At 35.9% G+C, this 26,709-nt stretch overlaps 1 protein-coding gene across 1 annotated transcript in view; it reads left to right on the top strand.

The window, feature by feature from the left end:
* The window catches only part of USH2A (usherin), a 777,251-nt gene that overhangs the window by 403,059 nt on the left and 347,483 nt on the right, over window positions 1–26,709 (top strand). The window contains exons 35-36 of the mRNA XM_022579226.3: window positions 2,363–2,514; window positions 7,297–7,459. Coding sequence (XP_022434934.3) covers window positions 2,363–2,514; window positions 7,297–7,459 — 315 coding nt within the window. The remainder of the gene's footprint in view (window positions 1–2,362; window positions 2,515–7,296; window positions 7,460–26,709) is intronic.

Here is a 26,709-nt window from a genome sequence, read left to right as displayed (position 1 = left end):
TGTCCTTAGTGGTTGTGGCTTAAGTTACTTTAGACTTTTAAAAGTTACATGTTCGGACCTGGTCAGAAAAAGGGATGACCTTGGGAAAGTCCGGAATGTCAGCATGCGGAAGGAAGCTAATTCCTCCTTCCACATAGTAATTTTTTCTTTGCCTGTTGATCTAGTTGCACTAGGATCCCAGATTACCAGGTATCAATAATATTCTCAGTTTCTAATTTACTGGTACCTTGGTGATGCCCCATGATATAAGTATTCCTCTTTGTGAGTAGAGAAGGCACGAATAGTTTGTGTAGCATATGAAGTATAATAGTGAGAGGTAATACGCTGACTACCTTCTCTTGAGTCCAACGTTTTCTCACTATAGAAAAACCAGCATCCAATACAGGTTCCTTGTTCAAAGCAGACGTAGAATCCTATAGGAACCTCAGATCCACAGGGTGTTATCTCTTAGTTTGGGCTGTGAGGTAGGCTTCCAGAGGCCATTTCGGCAATCTCCCAGACGATGGGTTGATGAGGTATATTGTAAGATGGATAACTTCCATAGTTATAGTTAGTTCACTTCCTCCTTCTTTTGCTATAAACTGATTTCGTAATCAAGAGCAGCATTGTGAGAGATATTCTGACAACAAGCACAGCATTCCATAAGCTCACAGACGATGGAGCTGCCAGACCACTGTGAACAGGTTCTAGAAGTGAGCAACTCCTTCCCAGGAGAGAGGGACGCTTGTAAAAAGTCTCCTGGTATAATGATTCCCAGAGTGAAGCTGTCCCTAATATGGTGACGGATGAAGGTTTGATCTACCTTCAGGACATTCACAAGACCAGATCTGCTGTTCATAAGGCTAAGAGTCAGGCATCCTGGAAGCCATCTCTCAGGGACTCTCTTGATGACCTTTGATTTTGCTAGAGTCTTTGTTTCAAAACTCACTCCTTCTCTAAATCCTGATTTTGAGCTATTCTATAATATCAACCTTCTAGCAAGTTTCTTTTCACATTTCAGGTATCTAGATATCTTTTTCCTGTTGTCTTGAATTTTCACTCTGTATTGGATGCTGGTATTTTATTCCTATGCTGCATATACATTAATGTATTCATTCAGTCAATATTTTTTAAGTACTTACCATGTTTTAGTCATAGTGCTAAGCTCTAGAAATACACAGGTGAGGAAGAGTCAAGGTTGCCTTGGGGATCCTGTAGCCCATTGGCAATGTCAGGCAATTAAATAAGGAATAATGATACTAATAATGTGAGAAGTGGGAAAGTAAATACTATGATGAAGATGTGCTGTGCGCTAGTGGAGAGGCACCCAACATCTGTCCTCAGGGAAGGCTGTCTGACAGATGACCAGTTGAGTCCTCAAGGACACACCCAGGAGGGCACTGTGAAATTAATTTTAGTTTGAAAGAGGTTCTAATTTAGCATGCAAGCAAAGTTCTGTTTCCCCCAGTATAATGTTTAATGAGTGTGAGGATGCTGTATTTCCAGTGAACAGAGAGCCCTAACTTCCTTTTAATGCATGTTTGGATGCAATAAATCAAATGATTATATTAGCCATATAAATGATTATATTAGCCATTCAGTCTCTCAAATCTCTGTTAGTTGATTTCATGAAAATGCACGTAAGTTCTGAAATAAATTTAAGTTGATCATTAAATCTAGCAAATCATAGTTTCTCTAACCCATTCATGAGTGTCTCATAAATGTAATCCGTGCAAATTGCCAAGGCTTTCTGTTTAGGTGATTCAGTGTTGTAATTGAGAGCATGGGCTCTGGAGCCAGACCGCCTAGATTCAAATCCTTACTCCGAAACCTGCGAGCTTTGTGCCCTTGAGCAAGTGACCTAAGCTATCTGTGCCTGATTTTCCTCATCTATGAAATGGTGATCATAATACTGTCTTTATTATAATAGTGCTGTGAGGAGAGAGTTAAAAAGGAGGATGCTCTTGGGACAATGCCTGACACATCCTGAGTCACACACAATGCATTACCCAACAAGGTCGTTGGACTTCTAAAGCACATCTATTAGGATATCATTTTAGAAAGCAATACAAATTATAAATGTACTTAATTTATTCATTTTTTTATATGGAACACCAATGACAGCAGTTAACGTGATGCAATAGAAAGATTCCTATACTGGGACCCTTGGGTTCTATTTGTGTCTCTATACTAATTAGCTTAACATTTTGATATTCAAGAGTTTAAAGCCGGTTTTATTCTTTGGAAAGAGACAGGGTTTAGACTAAGGGAGAGACTGTGATTCCACGAAATTAGAAATCATATCAAGAAGTGCTTGCTTCTTTTAAGACATTCTTTGCTATTGTCTGACAATCATACTAAAAGGCAATTATTATCTTCCCAGGTGTTATCACAAGTTACGGACTATATCTAGATGGTGTATTAATTCACAATTCCTCAGAACTCAGCTGTCATGCTTCTGGATTTGCTCCTTGGAGCTTACATTCCTTCAGAGTCCAAGCCTGCACGGCCAGAGGTTGTGCTCTGGGCCCACTGGTGAGTGTATGAATTTACATTCCGGAAATGTATTAAATGTCAGATGACAATGAATAGGCAACTCTGCACAGCTAGCCTTTCAAGTTGGACGGGAGAGTTTCTTTTTATAAAATTTCAATTAAGGGTTAGTAGGATTTTATATTCAACATAAATTTCAAGACTGCACATAGGTCTAGTGAAGGACAGAATGTACATTTTACTGAAATTTCAAACGGTAAGTTGACCAGCTGAGCAGGCATACATGCAATTTTGCCCAATTTAGTGACATAGTTACAGTTGATGTTTTTCTTCCAAGTAATGAACTCGACCACTTGAGTAAGTTTATGATTAAAAAGTGAAAATAATTAAAAGCGCATAACTGCCACAGTATGTCAACACTGCTTCCCAACAAGTATATTAATCAATTAAAAGATTGTTTGCCTCATCCATTAGAATAATATATTTTAATTTCATGAGCGTGATATATTAATAAGAACAGTATTTAAAATTACATTAATATCAGCTTTTGATATCCACATTTCAGTAATCTATATCTACCTATATTTCATTTGTAGTTGAAAGACAAAAGTGTGCTTTTTATTACTGGTATAATTTTCAAAACCCAATTGATTGTACATAATTGTCATAGACCAGCATGACATTCTTTAGTTTCAAAACATAACATTTGACTCTTGTGCATATTTCTTGATTGATTAGATTTAGCTTCTTTTAAGGGAAATGCTCATTCATTTTAGATATTTTTTGGCAGTCTTTCCTAATGGCCTATCATTTTAATGCATTTTGTCTTCATTGAAGAGTGTATTCTATAAATATTACCTTGAAAAACAGCTCTACCATTTAATTTTTTGCTTCCTTATTTTTGCTCACACCTCCCGTTTCGCTTCAGAGATTGGTTGCTTTCCAAGCTGCTAACATCATCTATCAGTGGAGCTGAGCTGTAGTCTTTATTGCCATTAAGTATTTTATAGCCTGGACCCCTCTGATGGTTACTTACTCTTAAAAGCAGGAATGGCAATAGGCCAGCCTTTCCTCTCCATTCAAAAAAGAAAAAGAAACAAAAGAACACATCCCATGAGCTTGAAACTGAGACTTTTTCAAAAATATAAAGTGCATATTGTGGTCCTGGCTACTAAACTGGGTCCCACTCTGTCTCCTGATGTCCTGGTAACTTTAAACAAGGGGGACATGGTTATCAATCTATGTCTTGTACAGTTAATAGGCGATGTTGACCTGAAGGAATCAAATTCCACAATTCCTGATGGGAAGGAGGAAACCGAATTGGATTGTAAAACCCTACTCTCCCATGGCCTCACACATCCTAGACTCAGTTCCGACTTAAAGCACAGAGTTATTTTCTCCATTTTGTCTTTTTCTTTATCCTGTGCTCAGTATACAAACACTTTTCCCAAGTCAATGATCCATCTCTAATTACTGGGATTGAATAACAATGTCTTTATTTAGAACAAGTCAACTCTGTGTTGCCAAGAAGTTAAAACCCATGGTCTTCAATTGATTTCTAAAATATATTTTTTTTACCAATTACAATACATGTTATGCCCTTAAGAGATTACATATTTGAGTGTTCTAGATAGCTCTGGATATCTGTCACAATCATGAAAGGTATTACAGATTCAACTCTTTTTGTTGATGGTGATTCTTTTGAATGTGTCCTTGATTTAAGGAATCCAGGAATCAATCTTAAAAGCCAGAATTATCATTAAATCATAATATGATGTTCAACAAAATCCAGCCAAATTGCATGTATATATATCACTTAAAGGTATTCTTTATCTGAAGCCCAATGTTATAGCAAATATTTCATTGAAACAAAAAAATTTATGATCTCTATTTTTAAATCTTTTGCTGGAAGAAATCAAAGAATTAATTTTCCAGAGTCAACTTTTTTTTCTTCACCTAACAACATTCTTTAATGATAACTCTTGGTTTTTAGAAAGAGAAGCCTGTTTGTTTCACCACTTACATATTTAATATCATTGTTTTTCATGCACATAGGGAAATACCATTCAGTGTTTCCTATGACAAATATGCTCTATAGTCTTGAATGTGGTCTGGTTCACCCTCAACAATTTCTAGGTTGCTCATATAATAAACCAAAACAGAAAAAAAGGACAAATTTGATAAAATAAAATATTTTTAAAATAAAAATACTTGCATAAATTCCATATTCTTACCACCTTAATTAGCATTAGTACAATATTTTTTGTGCCCTTAGCCTAGCCAAGTTTATTCCCTGTTATTCGTGATTCAGAAGAAATTGCTGTCTACTATCTGAAAAAAAAAAAAGATTTCTATGTGTTTTGTTCAGTTCTTGTCCATTTACACAATGTATTTGGATTTTAAAGAAGTTCCAACATAAAAAACAATTTACAGTGCCTTTGATCTTAATTTTTTAAGATGCTAATGTGCATTGTCAAACTAAATCCAGTAACTGTGGTTTCATAAATGTTTGAAATAATGAAAAAAAATGAACAGAAAATTCAGCACCAGAAGAACTATTTAAATGCTTTCCTTTTTTTCAATTATATTGTTGAATTGCAATTAGAAACCCTTCACATTTTGTGTTTCTTTAATAATATGCAATAAATTTGTCCATAGGAAAACCACTTTGCTTTTGTTTGTTTGTTTTTCTCTTATCCACTGTTAGGTAACACTGGTAGAGTCTAAGACGGGGAACTTTATGACTGTATCTGGCCTTGGAACATTCATTAGATTCAATTCTCCAAGGACCCCTTTAAGGATGAAGTGTGAAACTATAGGTCACCGCTGCATGACGTGGTTAAAAAGCTGCCTTGGTTTCTTGGTGATGGCATGCTTATACAGATAAACACACCCAGACACACATGTACACATGCTCATATTTTCACAGCCATTTTTAAAATAAAGAAACAAATAAATTTTGTTATTTAAGACATCTAAATCTTAATGGCAATAAACGTTATGGTCAAGAAAATCCCATGTGGAATATCTATCCTATACCTGCTATTTTTCCCCCATGCCTCCTTGGAAAACATGCTTTATTCTATGAAACCTTAGATTTCTCAACTATTACAAAAGGAAAATCATGCCTACTTTACAAGGGGTTGCTGTGAAAATTTAAATGAAATATTTATACAAAGTTTTCTGGTACATGGTAAGAGTTGTATTAAGGATAACAATTTTATTAAAATGTTTGTTTTCGTTGCATATTTCTTCTCAAATATTTTTTTTTTCTGTGTCAAGGGAGTTTCCCAGGTGAAAGCCAGGTCAACCTTCTAGAATGCCTTTTCCTTAGCATTTTTTAAGACAAGGTTGATAAAGAAAATGGTCATTAAAACAAAACAAGTCAGAGAAAAATAGTACAACTGCCAAATTTAATATAGTGTAAAAGCACTGAAGCATTTATCCATATACATAAGGAAATTTTAAAATTCTATTTATTTCAAATTAACCAGATATTTGAGAATAATAATAGAATTATCTGGATTTTCCCTTAATTCTTCAGCTTCTTGAGTCTCCTTTTATTTGGAACCCTTTAAAATAATTTTCTATACAATTATTTGAACTACATACATAGATATAAAGCAATTATATTTGTTATGAAATATTAAAATGATGAATTGACATTTTTCTAGTCAAGTTTCTTTATCATTTTTTGTACATAGCTATTAGACTAAAAAAATGACTAGGAGTTATAGATCTAAAGAACCCCATAGCCTTTCTCAGATGAAAATAAAACATGTCATGACCTCATACTTATTAAAAATTAACACATTGTCTTTTCCACATTTATTTTTATAATTGGGAAAGTGTATTCGTCCTAACAAATGAAGGCTACATAATTGAGAATATTTGCCTGACTAAGGATTTCATGTTTGGTCACCTTCCTGTGAGGCGTGAGCCTGTATTTTAAGAATAAGGTCAACATTATCAACATATTCAGTAAATCTGAAAAGGCCAAACATTTATGAGGGATGCTTATGAGTTTGTGGTGATTAGTTAACAAATTTAAGCCAGTTATTAAAAGATGCTAAAATATCCTGAACCCCTTTCTGCTTTCTTTCCAACTTCATCTTCTTCCGTTCTGTTATTTTACTTATTTAGCTATTAAAATCTTTCTGGACCCTGTGTAGTGAAGGCTTATATTTATTTCAGATTCATTCTCTTCAAATAAGTCATTTTTTGTTCTTTTCTGCATACACTCATTACTACTATATTAATAAAATTTCAACTTTTTGTGATTATACTTTAGGGGTAGAGTCACTCAGGTACATTTATCTCTTGATGTCTGGCATGGTGCCATTTGCACATACCTGGTAGCAACACAGCTCAGAGAACTCTGTGTGTGTGTGTGTGTGTATGAGTCAAGATGCTTGGTGTGGCCTTTGACAAAGCCCAGCAGTCTATCACTGCAGTCAGGAGCTTATGAACACAGACCTTACTCAGTTCTTCTGTTTTGCAATCATATAAAAATTGTTTTTAAGCCATCCTAGAAGTAGTCCATGGATATGGACAGCCATAGGCACAATCGCAGTGGGAGCTGATCCACATATTCTGGAAATCACAAACTGCCTTGGTCAGGAGCTCAAATTCTAAGCTTTAACAGCAGGAGGAAGAAAACACGAGGTATGCTTTGATCCTGCTGACAAAATGAGGTATTCATACAAGTTGCGACTGTCAAAATAGTTTACTTCACAGCAAAGAGATTCTTTGAAGAAGTATGCTCAAAGTGAAGCATGTACTTATTTTATTTGCAAACAAAAATAAATCTTTTTATACTCACAGGTGGAAAATCGAACTCTAGAAGCTCCTCCTGAAGGAACAGTAAATGTGTCTGTCAAAACAGAAGGATCCCAAAAGGCCCATGTGAGATGGGAAGCACCTTTTCACCCTAATGGACAATTAACGTATTCGGTCCTTTTTACTGGCACTTTCTATGCTGACCAAGGTAACTTGTTTGTCATTTTTAAACTTTCATAACATTAGAAAACAATGTATTTTCTTTTGAATTTTTTCTTTTAGCCACAGATTTTAATTTCTTTTTCTTTGCTAAAAATAACCTATATTGACGAACCAATTCAGCCATGCTCATTTTGGGGTCCCCAGCACAGCTGTAAAAGCTTCATCTGATGAGTTGCAGGAAGGGCAAACTCTCCACACCCACACCTGATCTACTCAGCTCCGGGGAGGTGGGAGGCAGCACTCCATGTTTTAACAAACCCTTTAGGTGGCTCTGAAGGTCACTCAACTTCGAGAAAGATTGGCCTAGTATAGATTCTATATTCTTTTCCCCTTGCTTAGTAAATGGTGACAACCTAAACGATTATTCCTGCAAAGAGTTGAGTTTTAATTTTGCAGTCCATCTTCAGCAAACTCTTTTTGTGTGATCATTTTAACATTTCTAAAGTAAATTAGGAATGCTGGTGTGTGTTCCAGTCAATTCACTGGACATGGGTTACACTGCATAGGCTTCCTTGAAAGTATTATCAGAAACAATCTGATTCAATAAGTTAAGTTAGGGCTGGTTAGGTATGATGCTTACGTGAAGCAACCCTCACCATAGAAAAAAATGCAGCTTTATATTTTACTGGAAAGCTAATTTTTGTTTTATCCAGTGTTTACTTTTATCATTTCCACGAGTGGCCTATTTTTAAAGGAGGTGTTTTCAATATTTCTTGTTCCGTTAGTAGCAAATATGCCATAACATTGATATGGTCACATATAGTACTAACACGAAAACGATTTTCCTCAGACTTTAAAATGTTTCTTTTTTTAAAATTTTTATTTTATACTGTGGTTTAGTTGAGTAACAATGTTGTGTTAGTTTCAGGTGTACAGCAAAGTGATTCATTTATACATATCCATGTGTCTATTCTTTTTCAAATTCTTTTCCCATTTAGGTTATTACAGAGTATTGAGCAGAGTTCTCTGTGCTGTACAGTAGGTCCTTGTTGATTATCTGTTTTAAATATAGTACTGCATATATGTCAATCCCAAATTCCCAATTTATCCCTCCCCGCGCCCCACCTTTCTGGCTCTGCGTCATCTACAGCTATTTGTAGGACTTAATAACATCCTCAAAGTGGAAAGCAGGTGAGGAGAGAGGAAAACAGACTTTTCTGAATTGGAGGAGGGCATTCTTGTGTTCTGTGTTGGTACAGCGAGTTGAGTGCGTGTCAGTGTCTGAGTTGAACCCATCAAAGATCGGTGTGTCCCTCTTTTATGCAATCAGGGCTTTGATGTATTCTGCTGTGAAGCACTTGTAAGATTATGAGGTGAAGGAGTGATGATCGATTTGAAAAAAAAGCAGCAACATTTAGGCCAGACCCGTGACAGCCCAGCTATTTCCGCCAAGGCAGCTGGGTGAATAATGTAAGAGCCATATTCCCCCTTGTGTTTAATCTTGCATTGTTTTTGCAGAGAAAATTTCTGCTTGCCTTCTAAGTCATGTCATCTTCGGTTGTCATCCCGTCTCTCAAACCATCAAAACGGTATTAAATGTTGCAAAGCTGCGCAGCAAGAGAACTTTCAAAAGTCAGAACCCATTTGCAGAGCAGCCCTTGTAGAAAATGTATTCTGTTCTCGGCAGAATTTTCCTTCAGTTCTTTCCACTGAGAAGTTTACTGATTTCTCCCAGTGGAATCTGCTGGAATTTATCGGTTCATGCTTGGCAGTCACAGATTAAGGTAAATGTCGATCCGTAATGACCCTCTACATGTTAGTATTGCAGTAAAGCTGGGCTTTTATGTCAAAGATATCGGAGAGGGAGCTATTACACATGACAGGGGTGATCAAGGGACTCCAGACCAAGGCAAGCATTATTAAATATTGACTAGTTCTGTGATTTATGTCGAGCTGGAGGGAAAAAGTGACTTTTTAACCATTATATATTCTTCAGCAACGAAAACCAGCCATTTATCTCCTGCTGGTAATAAAGAACAGAGTGCCTGCATATTTTAGTGGAGGGAAAACCTGGTCTTACAAATGAGATGAACTCCTTCATGATAACATTTCAGTTTGTTAATTGCCAAAAGCAAAACAGACAAATTGGAAGCAATTACAAGATTTGACTTCAAGAGTTTTGCGGTGTGCGTTCAACTCTAGGGTTGAAAGGGGGTGAGGTTGGAAGCCAAAGGATCATCTCAGGATGGGCCCCAGGAAATTCCTTTCATAGGTTCACTGTCACTGGAACTCTGATGTCCAGTGTTGAGTAAAAGGTTTTCAAATATTGTCTTGTCCGGACACCCATCAACAGCTCAGTGACCTGTATACTGAGGGTAGGGAGATCTGCATGGCTCTACAAGAAACGAATTAAACATTAATTCATCAAACTTATTTAAGATATCATCTGTTCACAAGATTTATACAAAGCTTATTGAATTGTCTAACGGCTAATTGGTTATTTCCTTGACATAATGAACAACTATATTTCATCCTTTTCTGTGATGGCTGCTGAAGAGGTGGTGGTTAGAATGTATAAGACGGGAGAATTCAGCCGTAGGAAGCAAGCCTAGCTTAGGAATAAATGCGCCTGCAGCCAGGTCACTGTTCTGTAGGGTAGGATATTGAGCTGTCTCTGTAAGACGCTCATGCTGGACCCCATCGTACATGTCAGTTTAGACCCTAAACTACATACTTTACAAAGTCAACATTAGGGGGCTTCCCTGGTGACGCAGTGGTTGGGAGTCCGCCTGCCGATGCAGGGGACGCGGGTTCGTGCCCCGGTCCGGGAGAATCCCACGTGCCGAGCAGCGGCTGGGCCCGTGAGCCATGGCCGCTGAGCCTGCGTGTCCGGAGCCTGTGCTCCGCAACGGGAGAGGCCACAACAGTGAGAGTACCCCGTACCGAAAAAAAAAAAACAAAAAAACAAAGTCAACATTAGATTTTGTAACAACAAATGAGGCAGCACATATCAAAGTGTGATTCCTTAAAAGGTATTTTACTTGTGACCAGGTATTACATTCTCATGAATCAATATTTAAAAGGCAGGAAAATAATAAGCAGTTAAAAGTACCCAAACTTTTCTGTAGTTTCAAAGGAAGCCAAAGTCCTCCATTTCTTATATCCTAATAGAAATATTTTATGTATGTACAAGCAAATATATGCATTTCCCCCTTTTCAAATGTATCTGCCATGCCAGATTGTGCCGTTTTACACAAATGATACGAAATTGTACACACTGTGTACAAAAAAAAGGTACTTTTTTTCACCACAATTGTAGACACCTTGTCACATGAGTAACCAGAGAACGTCCTCAGTGTTTATACACCTTCATAGTATTCAGTTGTATAGATTATGCCGTCACAGGTTTAACCAGTCTGCTATTGATGGGCATTTAAGTTATTTCCAATCTTCTGCCATTTCAAAGAATGCCTTAATGAATAAAGATATAGGTATGCCTTTTCACACTTTGGCAGCATGTTAGTCTGATAAATTGCTTGAAATGATTTTTGGAACTTTGTAAGCTATTGCCAACCTTCAGTCCACAGAGGCCATACAATCTGTGCTCTCATGGGAGTGTTATAGTGTGCCTGTGTGTCTACAGCCCTGTCATCTGAGCACGTGGCAAATTGATTATATTAAAAATGATGGCACATAGGATCTTGAGTATGCATTTCTCTTATTAGGAGTTAGTTTCAACTTATTTTTTCATATGTCTAAAATCGGTTTGTATTTCTTTCTCTGTGAATTCTCTGTTTGTGTCATTTGCCCATATTTTAACCAAACTTAAGGAACTCTTAAGTATTAACAAAATCTGTTATGGTGAGTAGCAATATTTTTCCCTCTCCTCAATGGTTTTTTTTTTTCTAGCACTTTAATGCTTTGTAAAAATACATTTATATTCAATCAATTCAGAATTTATACAAATAAGTAATCTATGGATCAAACCTTTTTTTTCAGAAAATATTTTACTATCTCAAACCATTTATTAAATAAACCAGATTCCTTCCCACTGGTTTGAGTTGCTGTCTTTAAAAAGTCTTAAATTTCTGCATTTATTTATAAATATATTTGGACAGATCTTTACCTTAATTTACATTATTATGGTAATTTAATTATTAAAGCTCTAGAATATTTTTAATTCCTAATTAATGAGGACTAATCTACCTCATTATTTTTATTATATAGAATTTACCTACTTATTTTCCTTATTTATTTTCTTTCAAGCAATATTGGTAATTTGCTACTTCCCCCCAGAAGTCCCGATGCTATTTATGTAAGGATGGGATTGAATTTATAAGTTAACTTAGGTAGAATTAATATCTCTGTGATATTGAGCTTCTCTAATCAATAATATGATTATTATTATTTCTATCTGTCTTCTCTGTCTCTCACAAGAGCTTAAAGTTTTCTTCATATAGATTTGTTCATTTTTGTTTAGTTTATTGATATTTTATAAATATAAATAATTTTATATAATTATAAATTATATCTGTTAATAATTAAGTAACTTAAAAGAGCTAATTTTTGAATAACACATAGAATCCACTCTCAGATATCTGTCTTCAGAAAGCCATACTTTCACGCTTCTGTATCTATTGGATGATCTAACCACAGTAAGCATCTATGGCTTTTTTGATACTAGGATTTGTTGTAATTTTCTCAAAAGCACAGACATTTTACCAGGGAGAACATGATAACCTGATTAATTAGACTGTCAACTAGTTTTTAGTAAACCAGATCTGAGGTGTATAAAATGGCACCAAAGATTGGACCTGAAGGGTCTCTGTGCCCATAGAATTGACAAACAAATAGAGAAGATAAGACAGGGAAACCTAGCAGGGTCATTCTCAAGTATGTGAGGCTAGAGAGAAACCATGTATTGGTGTGACAAGTGGAACAAGAGCTAACTGGGGGAAGATTTTGGAAACAGTGGCCCTTACTCTTTGCTTCAGTGATGGGTTAGAATAACCTGAGTGTGAAAACACACAAAGGGAATGACAGAGCGAGCACAAACAAATGTGAATGGCAAAAATTAACAGATTGCCCAGCCCACAGTGGGATGTATGAGAACATTTTTTCTTAATGTCTACCATAAAAGTAAGGATGAGCACTTCCTTCTGTGGGATTCTGCCTGATTTGAAGCATCCATTTAATTATGAGGAACATATGACACAAATTAGCTTTTTCTCGTGGCTGAAAATGCCACTTACTGACCTGGAATAAGTGCTGTGCTCTATGGCTCTCCAAAGCCTTCCACTCACCTTGCACAGGTGAACGGCCAGCTCCCCAGGATCAGTTTACAACATCACCAAGATTCTTTTCTCTTCACATATATGAATTAACTAACACATTTAATGGTAAGTAATAGGTTTCTAAAACTTCCTTATGAAACATATTGAGTGTGTGGGTTTTTAAATAAAAGAAATGTGTAAATTTAGGAATTCAAAACTAAAATAACTGACAGCATAGTAGTAAAAAATATGGCTTATGTGAAACTGGTTTTAAAATTATAAATCTTTTATCTAACTGGTAGGTGAAAGTAATATGTGATGAGAATTTATGGTTGTATAATTCTTTTATTAGGTTTCAAAAATATTTTCAATTCAGAGTATTATGAAACCATCTAATTGTCAAGAAGGAATGTAGAGAATAATATTATTAAGAGAAAAAGAAAATCTTCTGAGGTCCTATCGAATATTTTCACAAATGTCAGGCTCTTTACTACTAAACCAGATTCTTTAGTTGCTTTACACAGATCCTCTTCTTAGTAGACAAGACCACGTCCTGCTTTTTTTCTTAAGCAGTTACTGCAGAGTCCTATGCGAATAGTTTGAGTCTTCATTTTGCTTCCTTTTGAATGAATCGGGAAGTGATCTTCCTTGCTGGATAACCTGACAGATTGTTTTGTGTCTGAGTTTCTTAGGCAAAGCACCAGGGTGTGCTAATTGCCAAGTCCTTTGTGCACTGTTAATTCTCACCTGCTCTGAAAAATTGGATTGCAGCTGAGTTTTCATCTTTAAATGCCTTTCTCTTAATCCCCTATTTTGTGTTATGGCACAGAATAAAGATGTTCATTTGAGAAAGAGAGAAATGTGGATTACGGAGAAAAGAAAGACAAGAAAATGATCCTTCAGCATTTGCAAAAGGAAATATCATTTTAGTTTTAATAAAAAGCAATTTAATAAATTCATCATGGCAAAATTGAGTCATTTTATAGAAACCTGAAAATTCTTTTTCCTGAACATAGAAAGATGAAAGGAATAGATTTTAGGAGGGTTTTTTCCCAGTGTGGATACCTTCAACCGGGAATGAATCTTTAAAAAGGAAAAGTGAAAGGAAAGGAGAGGGAAGGGAAGGAGGAAAAGGGAAAAAGAAAGGAAGGAAGGGAGGGAGGGAGGGAAAAAGGGGAGAGCAAATCATCAAATTAGCATTAATCAGGTGCGTTCTTTGCTTGTAAGAACAAGTGGGCCTGAAAAAGAATTTGATTAATTTTGAAGACTATTTTTAAAAAGGGAAATGTAAATTTGGAAAAAAATATCATATATACATATATATATATATATGCATGTATATACACACACACATAATAGTTGTTAATTCTGGGTGGTTGTATTAAGAATGGTTTACCTTCCCATTTTTCCTGTTTTAAACGCACAGTTTTTAAATCTTCTACAACAAATACATATTATTTTTTGCAATAAATTTTTGAACAGAGCTGGTGAAAGCAGACTATTCCAAGGCAGAGTTATTTGGAGTAATCACAGCTGGTTCCGCTTAGAAGGACTAGATCTGAGGGCTGAGTCAGAAGCCCTAAGGTCGAAGCCTACAGAAGGATGAAAGGGCATCTTCGTGTAAATTTCATTGATTATCCGAAAACTCTTTGGGTGGCATGTATAATGTTAAATTTTCCTTCTCATGTTTTGCCTGCGTTTCTCTCTTTGGCAGTAGTTGCCAGTGGTCATCAAACAAACAAAAACCCTGAGGGTATTGCAAAACAAAGAAGGGAACTACGTAGGATTGGTCAGAGAAGCAAGTGAGACTATGTATGACTCAGTTGTTAAAGAGAGTCTTAGGGAAAGAATGAGAAGTGGAAGATTCTCGTTGTTGAAGTTAGAGGATAGGGAACGGGGCGAGAAATTCTCCCTACAGTGGTAACATCTGGAAGGGGAGTGGGGCGGTTTAAAGAGGAAAGAGGATTTTTCTATGTAGAAAAGATACAGGAGCATAAATATGATTGCCTTCCTCTTTCCCCATTCTATGAGCATCAGCTTTTCCTCCTTTGATTAAGTAGCGTCAGTATCTCATTCCAATGTCAGCATCAAGTGTTTGCTCCTTGGCACACGTGCTCATCTAGAAACAAAATAAAGGAAAACTGAAACTGCACAAGTGAATTAAGTACTGCTGGGTTTCAACTAGACGAGTGCACATTTTTAACTGCCTTAAAATACCAGCACCCGGAATAGGCTTACCGTCTCCAGGAGCTGCTGGTCACCAGAAATAGTGCTTTAGACTGTCAGTAGATTCAAGCACTATTAATCTCTAAAAAAAAAAAATCTCAAAAAAACACAAAAAAGCAGTCCATCTTTCAAGGTTATGTAGAGAAATTCAGAGACCTTTGCACACAATCTGATTCTCTGGATGCCTTTCCTCTCAGAATAAACTGTGTTTTAGAAAAAGTACAGAAAAAAAAAAAAGGAGAGAGAACATTTGGTTTTTTTGGGAGGTAAAGAAAATAATTATACATGGGAACCTCTTAGATTTTCAAGGAGTCTGCAGGAAGGCTAATGCTGTTAGGAAAGGGACAGCTTTGTTTTATAGTCCCTGATGTCTGTTTTTCAATGTGGTGGAAAGTATGCACTTTTAGGGCTGCGCTCGCAAGAAATGCAGTGTATTTGACACGCTTCCCTCTGGGAAAAGCCACCAGTGGGGGAATTGTTGCAGTGATGCAGTACAGCTTGTAACTTGGAATCCCGTCGAAGAACTTTGTAGTTGCTTGTCAGTCAGTGGGAAGATAAAAGAGGCAGCTTCTTTTCAAGCAATTTGAATTCATTTCTCTGTAATGAGTTAGACGGTCAGGCAGCAGCAGTGAGCTCGCCCGAGATCTTATAAAGTGTATTTCAGGGTGAAAGAGACAGTGATGGAGAAAAGGAAGCATGAAGTCTGCCTTGCAGACGAATCAGCAGAGTAATGTGGCTTGTCGCTGGTCCACTTCTTTTCAGGACTCCTTTGCTTGAATCCCCATATCTTTAGAAGGAAAGGTCAGAGAAAGTCCAGCTCTATCCCAGTTTATTAAATAAAAACCCAATATATGAAAATTAAAACTCAGAGTCTAAAGTAGCAGGCAATAGTATTTCATACACAAATACTCATCAAGCGTAGACATTAAAAGGCATTATACTGTGGGTTGGTTTAGGGTTTTTCCCACATTATACAATTATTCACCATACAATTTCTTTTAGAGACAGAGAAGAAATTAAATAAGTGTCATGTTAGGGAGTTCTTTTGGTTATAGACAATAATCCTGGACCTCTCTCCCTGACCATATCAGGTGTTCAAAATCAACACAAGAAATATCAGGAATGGTGACTGTGGGAAAAGGTTATGTTCGAAGCAAGTATTAATTTGAAGAGCAATGAGAATATAGAGGAAATAGAGAAAATTACTTTCTCCCTATTTCTTTGGGAAGCAAATTTCTCTTCTGCAAAAAGGAAATTACCATTAATATACTTTTTGCCTAAAGTTCCAACGCATTTCTAGGGGTATAAACGCACACAAAAAAAGCACACAGGAAATGAAAACGTTTTACTTGGAATTAAAAAATCATTGCTGCATCGTTGGTGAAAATATGAATGGACACTGATAAGATATATGTCATTTCAAACACTGGGCGATAGAACATATACCCACTGAATATATTGACACCTCTGATTGTATATCATGTCACGGCCAATAAAACTATAGAAATGTATAATTAGGACACATTCTTCCATGAGAATGGAATTAAGCATTAATTTGTCAAACTTACTTAAGAACTCATCTGTTCTCAGCGCTCACACAGCCGCTTATTGAATTTGTGTCTCATATCTAATTGGCTATTTTCTTGGCATAATGAACAAGTGCAGACTCTATGCTGTTGTGTCTTTTGCAGAGACGACGTAATGATGAAATGCAAATTCTAACCCTGGGCTGCACACGGAGTCAGGAGTGCAGCCCACAGAGGCAGGAGAGAGCACCGTGTTTCTGTGTTCTCGTAACTTAAGTTCATGCTTCAAATTCTGCAGGCCATCTTTGTGCCATTCTACCTCCTCGTGAAAGGAGACTGTCAGATGAGGAATATCGTCTGCAGATCACGCCCAAATGATTTACCTTTGTCTTTGGAAGACTTTTACATCATTTTTTTAACAAACCAAATTCCCCTTTTCAGAAGGGGAAGTATTTAAAGCATTTTGAAAAACTCATACCATTTTCAAACTCATACCAGGGTAGACTTGGGGGTTTCTAGTACAGACATGGCAGGGTTCACAGGGGGATGCCAGCCATGGAGCAGATATGTAATAATTTGAATCGATAGCTGTATACCACAAATACACCTGTCAGGCGTTGGGTCTGGTATGCTGTGTCATGGCAAGGGCTCAATGTTTGCTGAATAAAGAGCAATATGAGAGTCAGTCTGCAGATATCTCTTGACTGAAAGTAGAACCATTATACTTAATTATCTGGATTTAGAATAAAGAGGCTTTCAATAGATGTGTCAGCCATGAATTAGTATTAGAGGGAAATGGAAGAGTGGGCTACATAGAGAAATCGGAAAAAATCTAGTCCTTTAGGGCCAGTATTCTTCCCAACCTCTGCGACACAGTCCTGCAGCAGACGATTTCCTCCTCCGGTTCCTGAGCTGCTCCTGCGGGGGTCTAGGGATGGACCCCTTGGATGATGACAAGGCTTCACCATCATACAGAGTTACAGGGATCACAAACCTTACACTTTAGCCCCTTAGAAAGTACTGCTAGGTGAATCTGATACCATAATGCCGTATACTAAGAACTGCCCATTGAGAACTAATATTTCCTAACTTTTTGTGAGAAGTTCTTATGATCAATGAGTTACTTCACTCAACTCAAAAAACAGAATCTAAGGTTGCTAGCAGACCATTTAAGAAAGCACCATGGTTTTATACAGTTTTCTGAGAATTTGGATTGTTTGTAAATAGGGTTGCATGGATATCTTATTTTTTATGGGGTCATATACCTTTGGGGAAATATCAGAAGAACTTTTACATCTGAGGAGTGGATATCTGAAATCATAAACTAAAATGTAGCTATTTCTTCATTTGTTCATTAATTTGTTCATGCCACAAACATGTATCTAGTTTTAATGGAGCAAGACAGAAATGATAATAGAGACTAGGGTTATAGTGGTGAATTAAGGAGCATGGCCCTTCACCAAAGGGGCTTGTGGTTTACAGCAGGAGATGGAAATTAACCCAATAATCACATAAAAACATAAAATTGCAAACTTTGAAAAGCATCAAAGTAAACATATATATCACTAAGATTGCATAATAGGGACCCTAATATAAATTGGAGGATCAGAGAAGACCTTTTTAACAGATGACATTTAGGATAACATTTGGGCACTAATCCAGAGAAGAATACAGGAAAGAGGACTCCAGAGGGAGTGGCATTTGTGAAGGATGTGAGAAGCATAAAATTTTGGTGTGATTGAGGAAACCAAGGAAGGCCAATATGTCTGGGACAGAGTGGATGAGGAAGAGAATGGCATAAGGTGAGACATAAAAGCTACTAGACAAGAGCTACTTTAGGAAGAATCCTGTAGGCTACTCAAGGATTTTGGCATGGAACTACAAGGATTGTCTATATTTTTCAGTTGTATAGCAGATGAATATTACTTAAATTTAATAACGGTAGGCATAGATTAGAACACTTTTTTTCCTGAAATATTTTTGTCAAAATGATATTAATTGTAAATGGGTAATATTTTTACATCTGGCATCCAGTTATTTTCCTATGGAGATAAATATATGTGTATACAAATATGTACGTGTATATATAGTATATTTGAGATTCTACTAAAAACACATCTTATATCCTACTTTACTCATTTAACATTATATCATGAGTATTTCTCATATCACACAGAAAGCACTCATAAAATGCATTCTCAATGGATACATAGTATCAGTAGTATGGATATACCAGAATATATTAGCCACCCCATTATTACCATTTCATTATTTGGTATTATAATACCAAAACATATTAGGTGTTCCATTATTGTTGGATGTTTAGATTTATTATTTTTACTGTTAGAATATTTTTATTAACATATAACTCGCATATATCATTAATATGTATTATTAAAATTTAAATTAAAGGTTGGAATATTTTTTAAGATTTGATATGCATTGGAAAATTGCTTTCAAGAAAAATCACGTCAATTCACATCTCCTAACAGTATACAGATATGTTCATATTTCTGTAATTGTGTTAATTTGATAGATAAAAATAGTTTGCTTTAATTTGCATTTCTTTTATTCTTATTGACATCAAACATTTTCCATAGGCCTATTTTTTTTTTTTCTTATTTGTTCACACAATTTGCCAGAAGATTTTAGAGATTTAAAACTAGGTTTGGGGCTTCCCTGGTGGCGCAGTGGTTGGGAGTCCGCCTGCCGATGCAGGGGTCACGGGTTCGTGCCCCGGTCCAGGAGAATCCCACATGCGGCGGAGCGGCTGGGCCCGTGGGCCATGGCCGCTGGGCCTGCGCTTCCGGAGCCTGTGCTCCGCGGCGGGAGAGGCCACGGCAGTGAGAGGCCCACGTACCGCAAAAAAAAAAAAAAAAAACTAGGTTTGATTGGTATGGCAGTTTAAAAACTATGAGTAATAATTATCAGTCATTACAGTGCCAAATATTTAACTTATCTTTTTGGTGTATTTATGAGGTTTAAGAAATAGTGTTTTCGTTTCTTTATAATGAAACTTCTACTTATTTTTGTCAAAAACATTTTCTCTATCCAGAGTTGAAGCATATGTGTTGCATTATTTTGCTAAATTTATCAGAGATTTAAATTCTTATGTATAACGGTGCTTATCTCTGGGCTATTTGTTTGTTCTATTTATACCTCAGTTTCTCTTTGAATCAACATCACGACAGTTTGATTTCTATGCTTTCAACATGGTAAATATTTAGAAAATATTTCCTATCTTTTAGGTAAAGTTCCCATCTTCTCCCTCCTGCTTATTACTCATTTTTGTTAAAAGGTCTTATTTCTTTACGTATATTCTTCCAACTCAACATTAAATTGATTTGAAAACAAAATGCCACTGATATTTTTAATGAATCTTCATCTTATAAATTAATTCATGAGGAATTTACACCTTCAAATATTTCTCATCCAGAAATGTGTTATGATTCCATTTATTTAGGCATTTTATATCTCACAGAACAGTTAGGATGGATGCTTTTACTTGGAACAAAAAGAGCTCTGATTTAAGCTCCAATCACAAATATAACCCATGCAATATGATTATTTTAAGTAAACCACAGCAAAACTGTCTAATTTTTGTTTCCAAGAATTCATTTGAGATAATTAAAATAAGCTTATAAAGTAAATATAAAAGGTTTCAAATATTTGTATCCATTTGTGCCCATTGAGAAAATGAGCAATTCTCCTTCTTGGAATTTTTTTAAAGAAATTATTAGATAGGTACACAAAAATACTTGCAAAATTATGTTCCTGACAGAGTTTTTTGTATAACAGAATTTGAGGGCTGTGTTCCTAAAAGTCCAACTATATGGATTGACTATACTGTGGTGAATTCATTAAAAAGATAATGCAAAAGTATATTTAGTGATAAGAAAATATACATTATTACAGGTATAAAACAACGAGCATTAGAAATTTCTGTAAGTGTGAAATATAATATATTTCTATATGTGGTAAAAATATGAAAGGATACATACCAAAATACAGCAAAATGTTAACACAATAACAATGATTAGCTTGAAATTTTAGATAATTTTAGCTTTTCTCTTCATAATGTCTGATAATAATCTTACAATTTACAATGAACAAGTATTTCTTCTCTGGTCAGACAAAGAAAGAGTAAATGAAGCCAAGAGAAACAAAAGAGGAGAGAGTTTGTAACATTTGTCCTCTTATAGCAAAAGTATTGGAAGGTTTTAGAAAACAACAGACTTTAAAATTCCAAATTCTCGCAAGAACTTAGGAACAAAAAGACTTGACTTCATTAAGTCTGGGGTGATAAAGACCTTAGGCCTCAGCTTCTTTCAGAAGCCCAACCAGTTACAATTACTGTTTATTATCATCTTGCTTTTACTTGAATCCCTTAAACTTACAGTGGCTCACTTTCACTTTTCCCTAATAATTTATTCCTTTAAGATAATAGAGTTTCGTATTATCTTTTTGATTTGTACCGTTTCCTGTTTAATGATTTACTCTGTGTGGCACAAGTGCAAAAGTTATCATATTAGAAAAATTATTATGCTATAATAATTATGGTACCATCAAACTGAATTAAATTATGTTTCATTGTAAATAGTAAAATGTATTAATTTTTTTAAAAGCCTTTGTAGGCCAGTGAGGATAAATAGTTACCTTCATATACTTTCATTAAACACCCTGACAGTACAAGTCAAACTGACAGAGTTGATAACAAATCAACTCACCCCTTATAGGAGTCCCTTCCAAGTAGTTGTGAAATTAGCTTTCTTAGGGCTATGAATTAAATGCAGTGTATTAAACAGAAACTGTGCATTCTACGAATAAAAGTTTCACCTTCATTTTGTGTGTATATATGTTGGCAGATCTTGGAGCAATAAGATTTTCTTTCTTCCGTCAGTTTAAGATAAAAATGAACCTGCATTTTAAGTGTGCATTCTAATTTTCCCTTTAGCACATCATAACAGTGCTGTCCAATAGACATATACAGTGAGCTACATATATAATTTTGAATTTTCTAGTATGCACATGAAAAAAGAGTAAAATAAACAGCAAAAATCAATTGAGTAATGAATCTTTTGGGAATCAGTCTACCCCAAATATTATCATTTCAACATGTAATCAAATCTTAAAGTGATATCTCAAATGAAATAGCATATTCTTCTTTGCATACTAAGTCAATGTGTATATTTTACAGGACCCTTCAATTCAGATTATAATTTTCATCGGAAATATTTGATCTCCATTTAGATTTCATAAGGTTTTCAGTTAAAAAATAGACTCACCAACATATTTAAATTTTTCCAGTAACTAAATTATGTTTTTAATTTAAATTAGTTAAAATTAAATAAAACTGCAACTTCAATTCCTCAGCTGCACCAGCCGCATTTCAAGCGCTCAATAGCCACGTATGGATAGTGGCTATTGTATTGGACAGCCTGGGTTTAGAACATGTGTATAAGATGTCAGCAAACTGGAAAAGTTAAAAGTTAAATTGAAGCCAAACTATTGGGGATGTTTTGTCTACTGAGTTTCAAAGAACAGGAGCTGAGTTTTTTTCTCATTACATCAACTGGTTGGCTGGTTGGCTCAGGTGATAAGAATCCGTTGCTTTGGTTTTATGTACAAATCGTCTCATTAGTTCCCAGGTTCTTTACTTTTCCTTAAGGCAAATGTTTGTATGGACCTTAATTATGCTAAAATCTGTCTCCCCTGGATATCCTTATTATCCTAGAGATAACCCTTGATTTAACTGTTATATACTAACTTTTGAGTAAACTAAAGAACATCGATATTGAGAGAAAAAAATTAAATGTAGTTCATGTGCCACCATGTTTACTCTTGCTTCTCAGCTGTCTTATAAATCATGTAAATAAGTACAATAAACATTTATCAAGGGATTCCATAATACTTTGGATCTACAAGTCCATCATTTGTGATGACACATCGAAGTTGGCCCAGGAAAACTAGAAGTATGTCAAATGACGCCTTCCATCAAGTTTAGAGCAGCATTTCCTTCCCAGCATTACAACTTCGTGTAATGGCACTTGGCAGTATTGGCATTTCTGATATGACTTCTTTTGGCTAGCTCAGCATTTGTCAAAAATAAATAGTTTTTTCTCTCTGTGACTGAAAGGGTTAAATAATACCAATTCATTACCTCTCACAAAAGGATTTATTTTGTTCTCATAAATCAGTTTTATTCCACATTTTTATTGTTCCATTGGGTGAGCTACTCAAATTGAAATCAATACAAATGCAAGTGACACAATCAATCTAGATATTTGATTATGGATTGGAGATCCCCAGGTCTGTTTTTTAGCCAGTTTCTTTCTGATCATCTCGCTAAAGAGCTGAATATTTTATTGGCGTCTATGAGTTATGAACATGTTTAAAAAGCAGATAATAATCTTCATTTCTATATTGACAATGGAAGCCTGAAGAATGAGCAAGGATTAAAAGATAAAGACTTAAAATAATATGTAACTAGAACATTGTTAATAAGCTGTTCACATTTCTCAATATTTTCCTTAAGATGAAGTAAGTTTTAAAATAACTTTATTCTTTCTTTTAAAAAAAAACAATACAATTGGTGGCTATAAGTTGCATTCTTAGCATTAGGTAAGTGATTAACTATTTGTCATGACAGAGATCTTACCTGTTTTCACACTATTTTATAGCCGAAGCACATTAACTGATCTAGGTTAACAGTAAGAAAACAGTTAAGGCAGATAAAACGCCTTTGAAGGTTCTCAAACTGGTTCTTTTCATTTCTAGAATTATCCAGGCTAGAAAGCCACTATCTGTGGGACTCAAAAGGGAAAAACAGTTCAACTTTAAATTAGGGAGCAAAATTGATTAAGCTGTTGCTCAAGAGGGCAACATTTATATATCAAACTCTCTTTGCTTTACAAACAAATTTATGTCTTATGATCCTTTACATATTGAATGCTTATTTGGGGACTCGTGGTACCACGTTATAGTTCTCTTGCCTCAGACTCTAGCCACCTGTTCTTGGTTCTTTAGCCAGATTTTTTCACAGGCACAATTAAACCATTTAGTAATTCATTTCCTTATATTTAGAATAAGGCAATCAAATTCTTTCTTTAAAATAAATTCCAAGGCAATATTAACACTGCATTTGCTTCTTTCAGCAAATATTTTAGCCTTATTTAGCCATGTACATTGTTTCATTAAGATTTGTAGGAAGGGGTTGTTTTATGTCTGGCAAGTTACCTCTGGCAGGCACAGAACTCCAGAAGGATAAAAAAAAGCCTTTCAGAAGCAGTTGAAATAATAAACCCTTCTTTCTTTCATCCAAGGAGCATTAATTACTCTTCATTTACTCCTTTCTTTAAATTTTATTTTTATAAAATTTTTAGGGTTACTTTCTATTTACAGTTATTATGAAATATTAGCTATACACCCCGTATTGTTGTTTTTCAATATTTATATATTTATTTATTTGGCTGTGCCAGGTCTTATTTGCGGCACGTGGGATCTAGTTCCCCTACCAGGGATCAAACCCAGGCTCCCTGCATTGGGAGCGTGGAGTCTTAACCACTGGACCCCCAGGGAAGTCCCTCCCTGTATTGTCTAATACATCCTTGAGCCTATCTTACACAATAGTTCGTACCTTCCACTTCTCCACCCCTATGTTGCCCCTTCCTCGCCCCACTGGTAACTACTTGCTTGTACTCTATATCTTTGAGTCTGCTTCTCTTTTCTTATATTCACTAGTTTGTTGTATTTTTCACATTCCACATATAAGTGATTTGTCTTTCTTTGCCTGACTTATTTCACTTAGAATAATGCCCTCCAAGTTGATCCATACTCTTCAGTTATGCATTTTTCTTTTCTTTTTTAATTTTTTTAAACATCTTTATTGGAGTATAATTGCTTTTCAATGTTGTGTTAGTTTCTGCTGTATAACGAAGTGAATCAGCTATATGTATACATATATCCCCATATCTCCTCCCTCTTGCGTCTCCCTCCCTCCCTCCCAACCTCCCTATCCCACCCCTCTAGGTAGTCGCAAAGCACCCAGCTGATCTCCCTTGCTATGCAGCTGCTTCCCACTAGCTATCTATTTTACATTTGGTAGTGTATATATGTCAACGCTACTCTTTCACTTCATCTCAGCTTACCCTTCGCCCTCCCCATGTCCTCAAGTCCATTCTCTACGTCTGCGTCTTTATTCCTGTCCTGCCCCTAGGTTCTTCAGAACCTTTTTTTTTCTTTTAGATTCCATATATATGTGTTAGCATGCAGTATTTGTTTTTCTCTTTCTGCCTTACTTCACTCTGTATGACAGACTCTAGACCCATCCACCTCACTACAAATAACTCAATTTCGTTTCTTTTTATGGCTGAGTAATTGTCCATTGTATATATGTGCCACATATTCTTTATCCATTCATCTTTCGATGTACATTTAGGTAGCTTCCATGTCCTGGCTACTGTAAATAGTGCTGAAGTGAACACTGTGGTACATGACTCTTTTTCAGTGACGGTTTTCTCGGGGTATATGCCCAGTAGTGGGATTGCTGGGTCGTATGGTAGTTCTATTTTTAGTTTTTTAAGGAACCTCCTCCATACTGTTCTCCATAGTGGCTGTATCAAATTACATTCCCACCACCAGTGCAAGAGGCTTCCCTTTTCTCCACACCCTCTCCAGCATTTATTGTTTGTAGATATTTTGATGATGGCCATTCTGACCGGTGAGGTGATACCTCACTGTAGTTTTGATTTGCATTTCTCTAATGATGAGTGATGTTGAGCATCCTTTCATGTGTTTGTTGGCAATCTGTATATCTTCTTTGGAGAAATGTCTATTTAGATCTTCTGCCCATTTTGGGATTGGGTTGTTTGTTTTTTTGATATTGAGTTGCATGAGCTGCTTGTATATTTTGGCGATTAATCCTTTGTCTGTTGCTTCATTCACAAACATTTTCCACCATTCTGAGGGTTGTCTTTTCGTCTTGTTTATGGTTTCCTTTGCAGTGCAAAAGCTTGTAAGTTTCATTAGGTCCCATTTGTTTATTTTTGTTTTTATTTCCATTTCTCTAGGAGGTGGGTCAAAAAGGAACCTGCTGTGATTTATGTCAAAGAGTGTTCTTCCTATGTTTTCCTCTAAGAGTTTTATAGTGTCTGGCCTTACAGTTAGGTCTTTAATCCACTTTGAATTTATTTTTGTGTATGGTGTTAGGAAGTGTTCTAATTTCATCTTTCACATGCAGCTGTCCAGTTTTCTCAGCACCACTTATTGAAGAGGCTGTCTTTTCTCCGCTGTACATTCTTGCCTCCTTTATCAAAGATAACGTGACCATATGTGCATGGGTTTATCTCTGGGCTTTCTATCCTGCTCCATTGATCTATATTTCTGCTTTTGTGCCAATACCGTACTGTCTTGTAGCTTTGCAGTATAGTCTGAAGTCAGGGAGCCTGATTCCTCCAGCTCCATTTTTCTTTCTCAAGATTGCTTTGGCTATTTGGGGTCTTTTGTGTTTCCATACAAAGTGTGGAATTTTTTGTTCTAGTTCTGTGAAAAATGCCACTGGTAGTTTGACAAGGATTGCATTGAATCTGTAGATTGCTTTGGGTAGTAGGGTCATTTTCACCATGTTGTTTCTTCCAGTCCAAGAACATGGTATATCTCTCCATCTGTTTGTATCATCTTTAATTTCTTTCATCAGTGTCTTATAGTTTTCTGCATACAGGTCTTTTGTCTCCTTAGGTAGGTTTATTCCTAGGTATTTCATTCTTTTTGTTGCAGTGGTAAATGGGAGTGTTTCCCTAATTTCTCTCTAAGATTTTTCATTGTTAGTGTACAGGAATGCAAGAGATTTCCGTGCATTAGTTTTGTATCCTGCTACTTTACCAAATTCATTGATTAGCTCTAGTAGTTTTCTGGTAGCATCTTTAGGATTCTCTATGTAGAGTATCATGTCATCTGCACACAGTGACAGCTTTACTTCTTATTTTCCAATTTGGATTCCTTTTATTTCTTTTTCTTCTTTGATTGCTGTGGCTAAAACTTCCAAAACTAGGTTGAATAATAGTGGCTACAGTGGACATCTTTGTCTTGTTCCTGATTTTAGAGGAAATGGTTTCAGTTTTTCACCACTGAGAACGATGTTGGCTGTGGGTTTGTCATATATGGCCCTTATTATGTTGAGGTAAGTTCCCTCTATGCCTACTTTCTGGAGAGTTTCTATCACAAATGGGTGTTGAATTTTGTCGAAAGCTTTCTGTGCATCTATTGAGATGATC

This window comes from Delphinapterus leucas, chromosome 1, assembly GCF_059928025.1.
Source record: "Delphinapterus leucas isolate spDelLeu-1000000601 "Yukka" chromosome 1, BTC_Dleu_Yukka2, whole genome shotgun sequence".
Taxonomy (NCBI): Eukaryota; Metazoa; Chordata; class Mammalia; order Artiodactyla; family Monodontidae; genus Delphinapterus; species Delphinapterus leucas.
The sequence above is the reverse complement of the archived record's forward strand: the minus strand, read 5'-3'. Positions and strand labels throughout refer to the sequence as shown.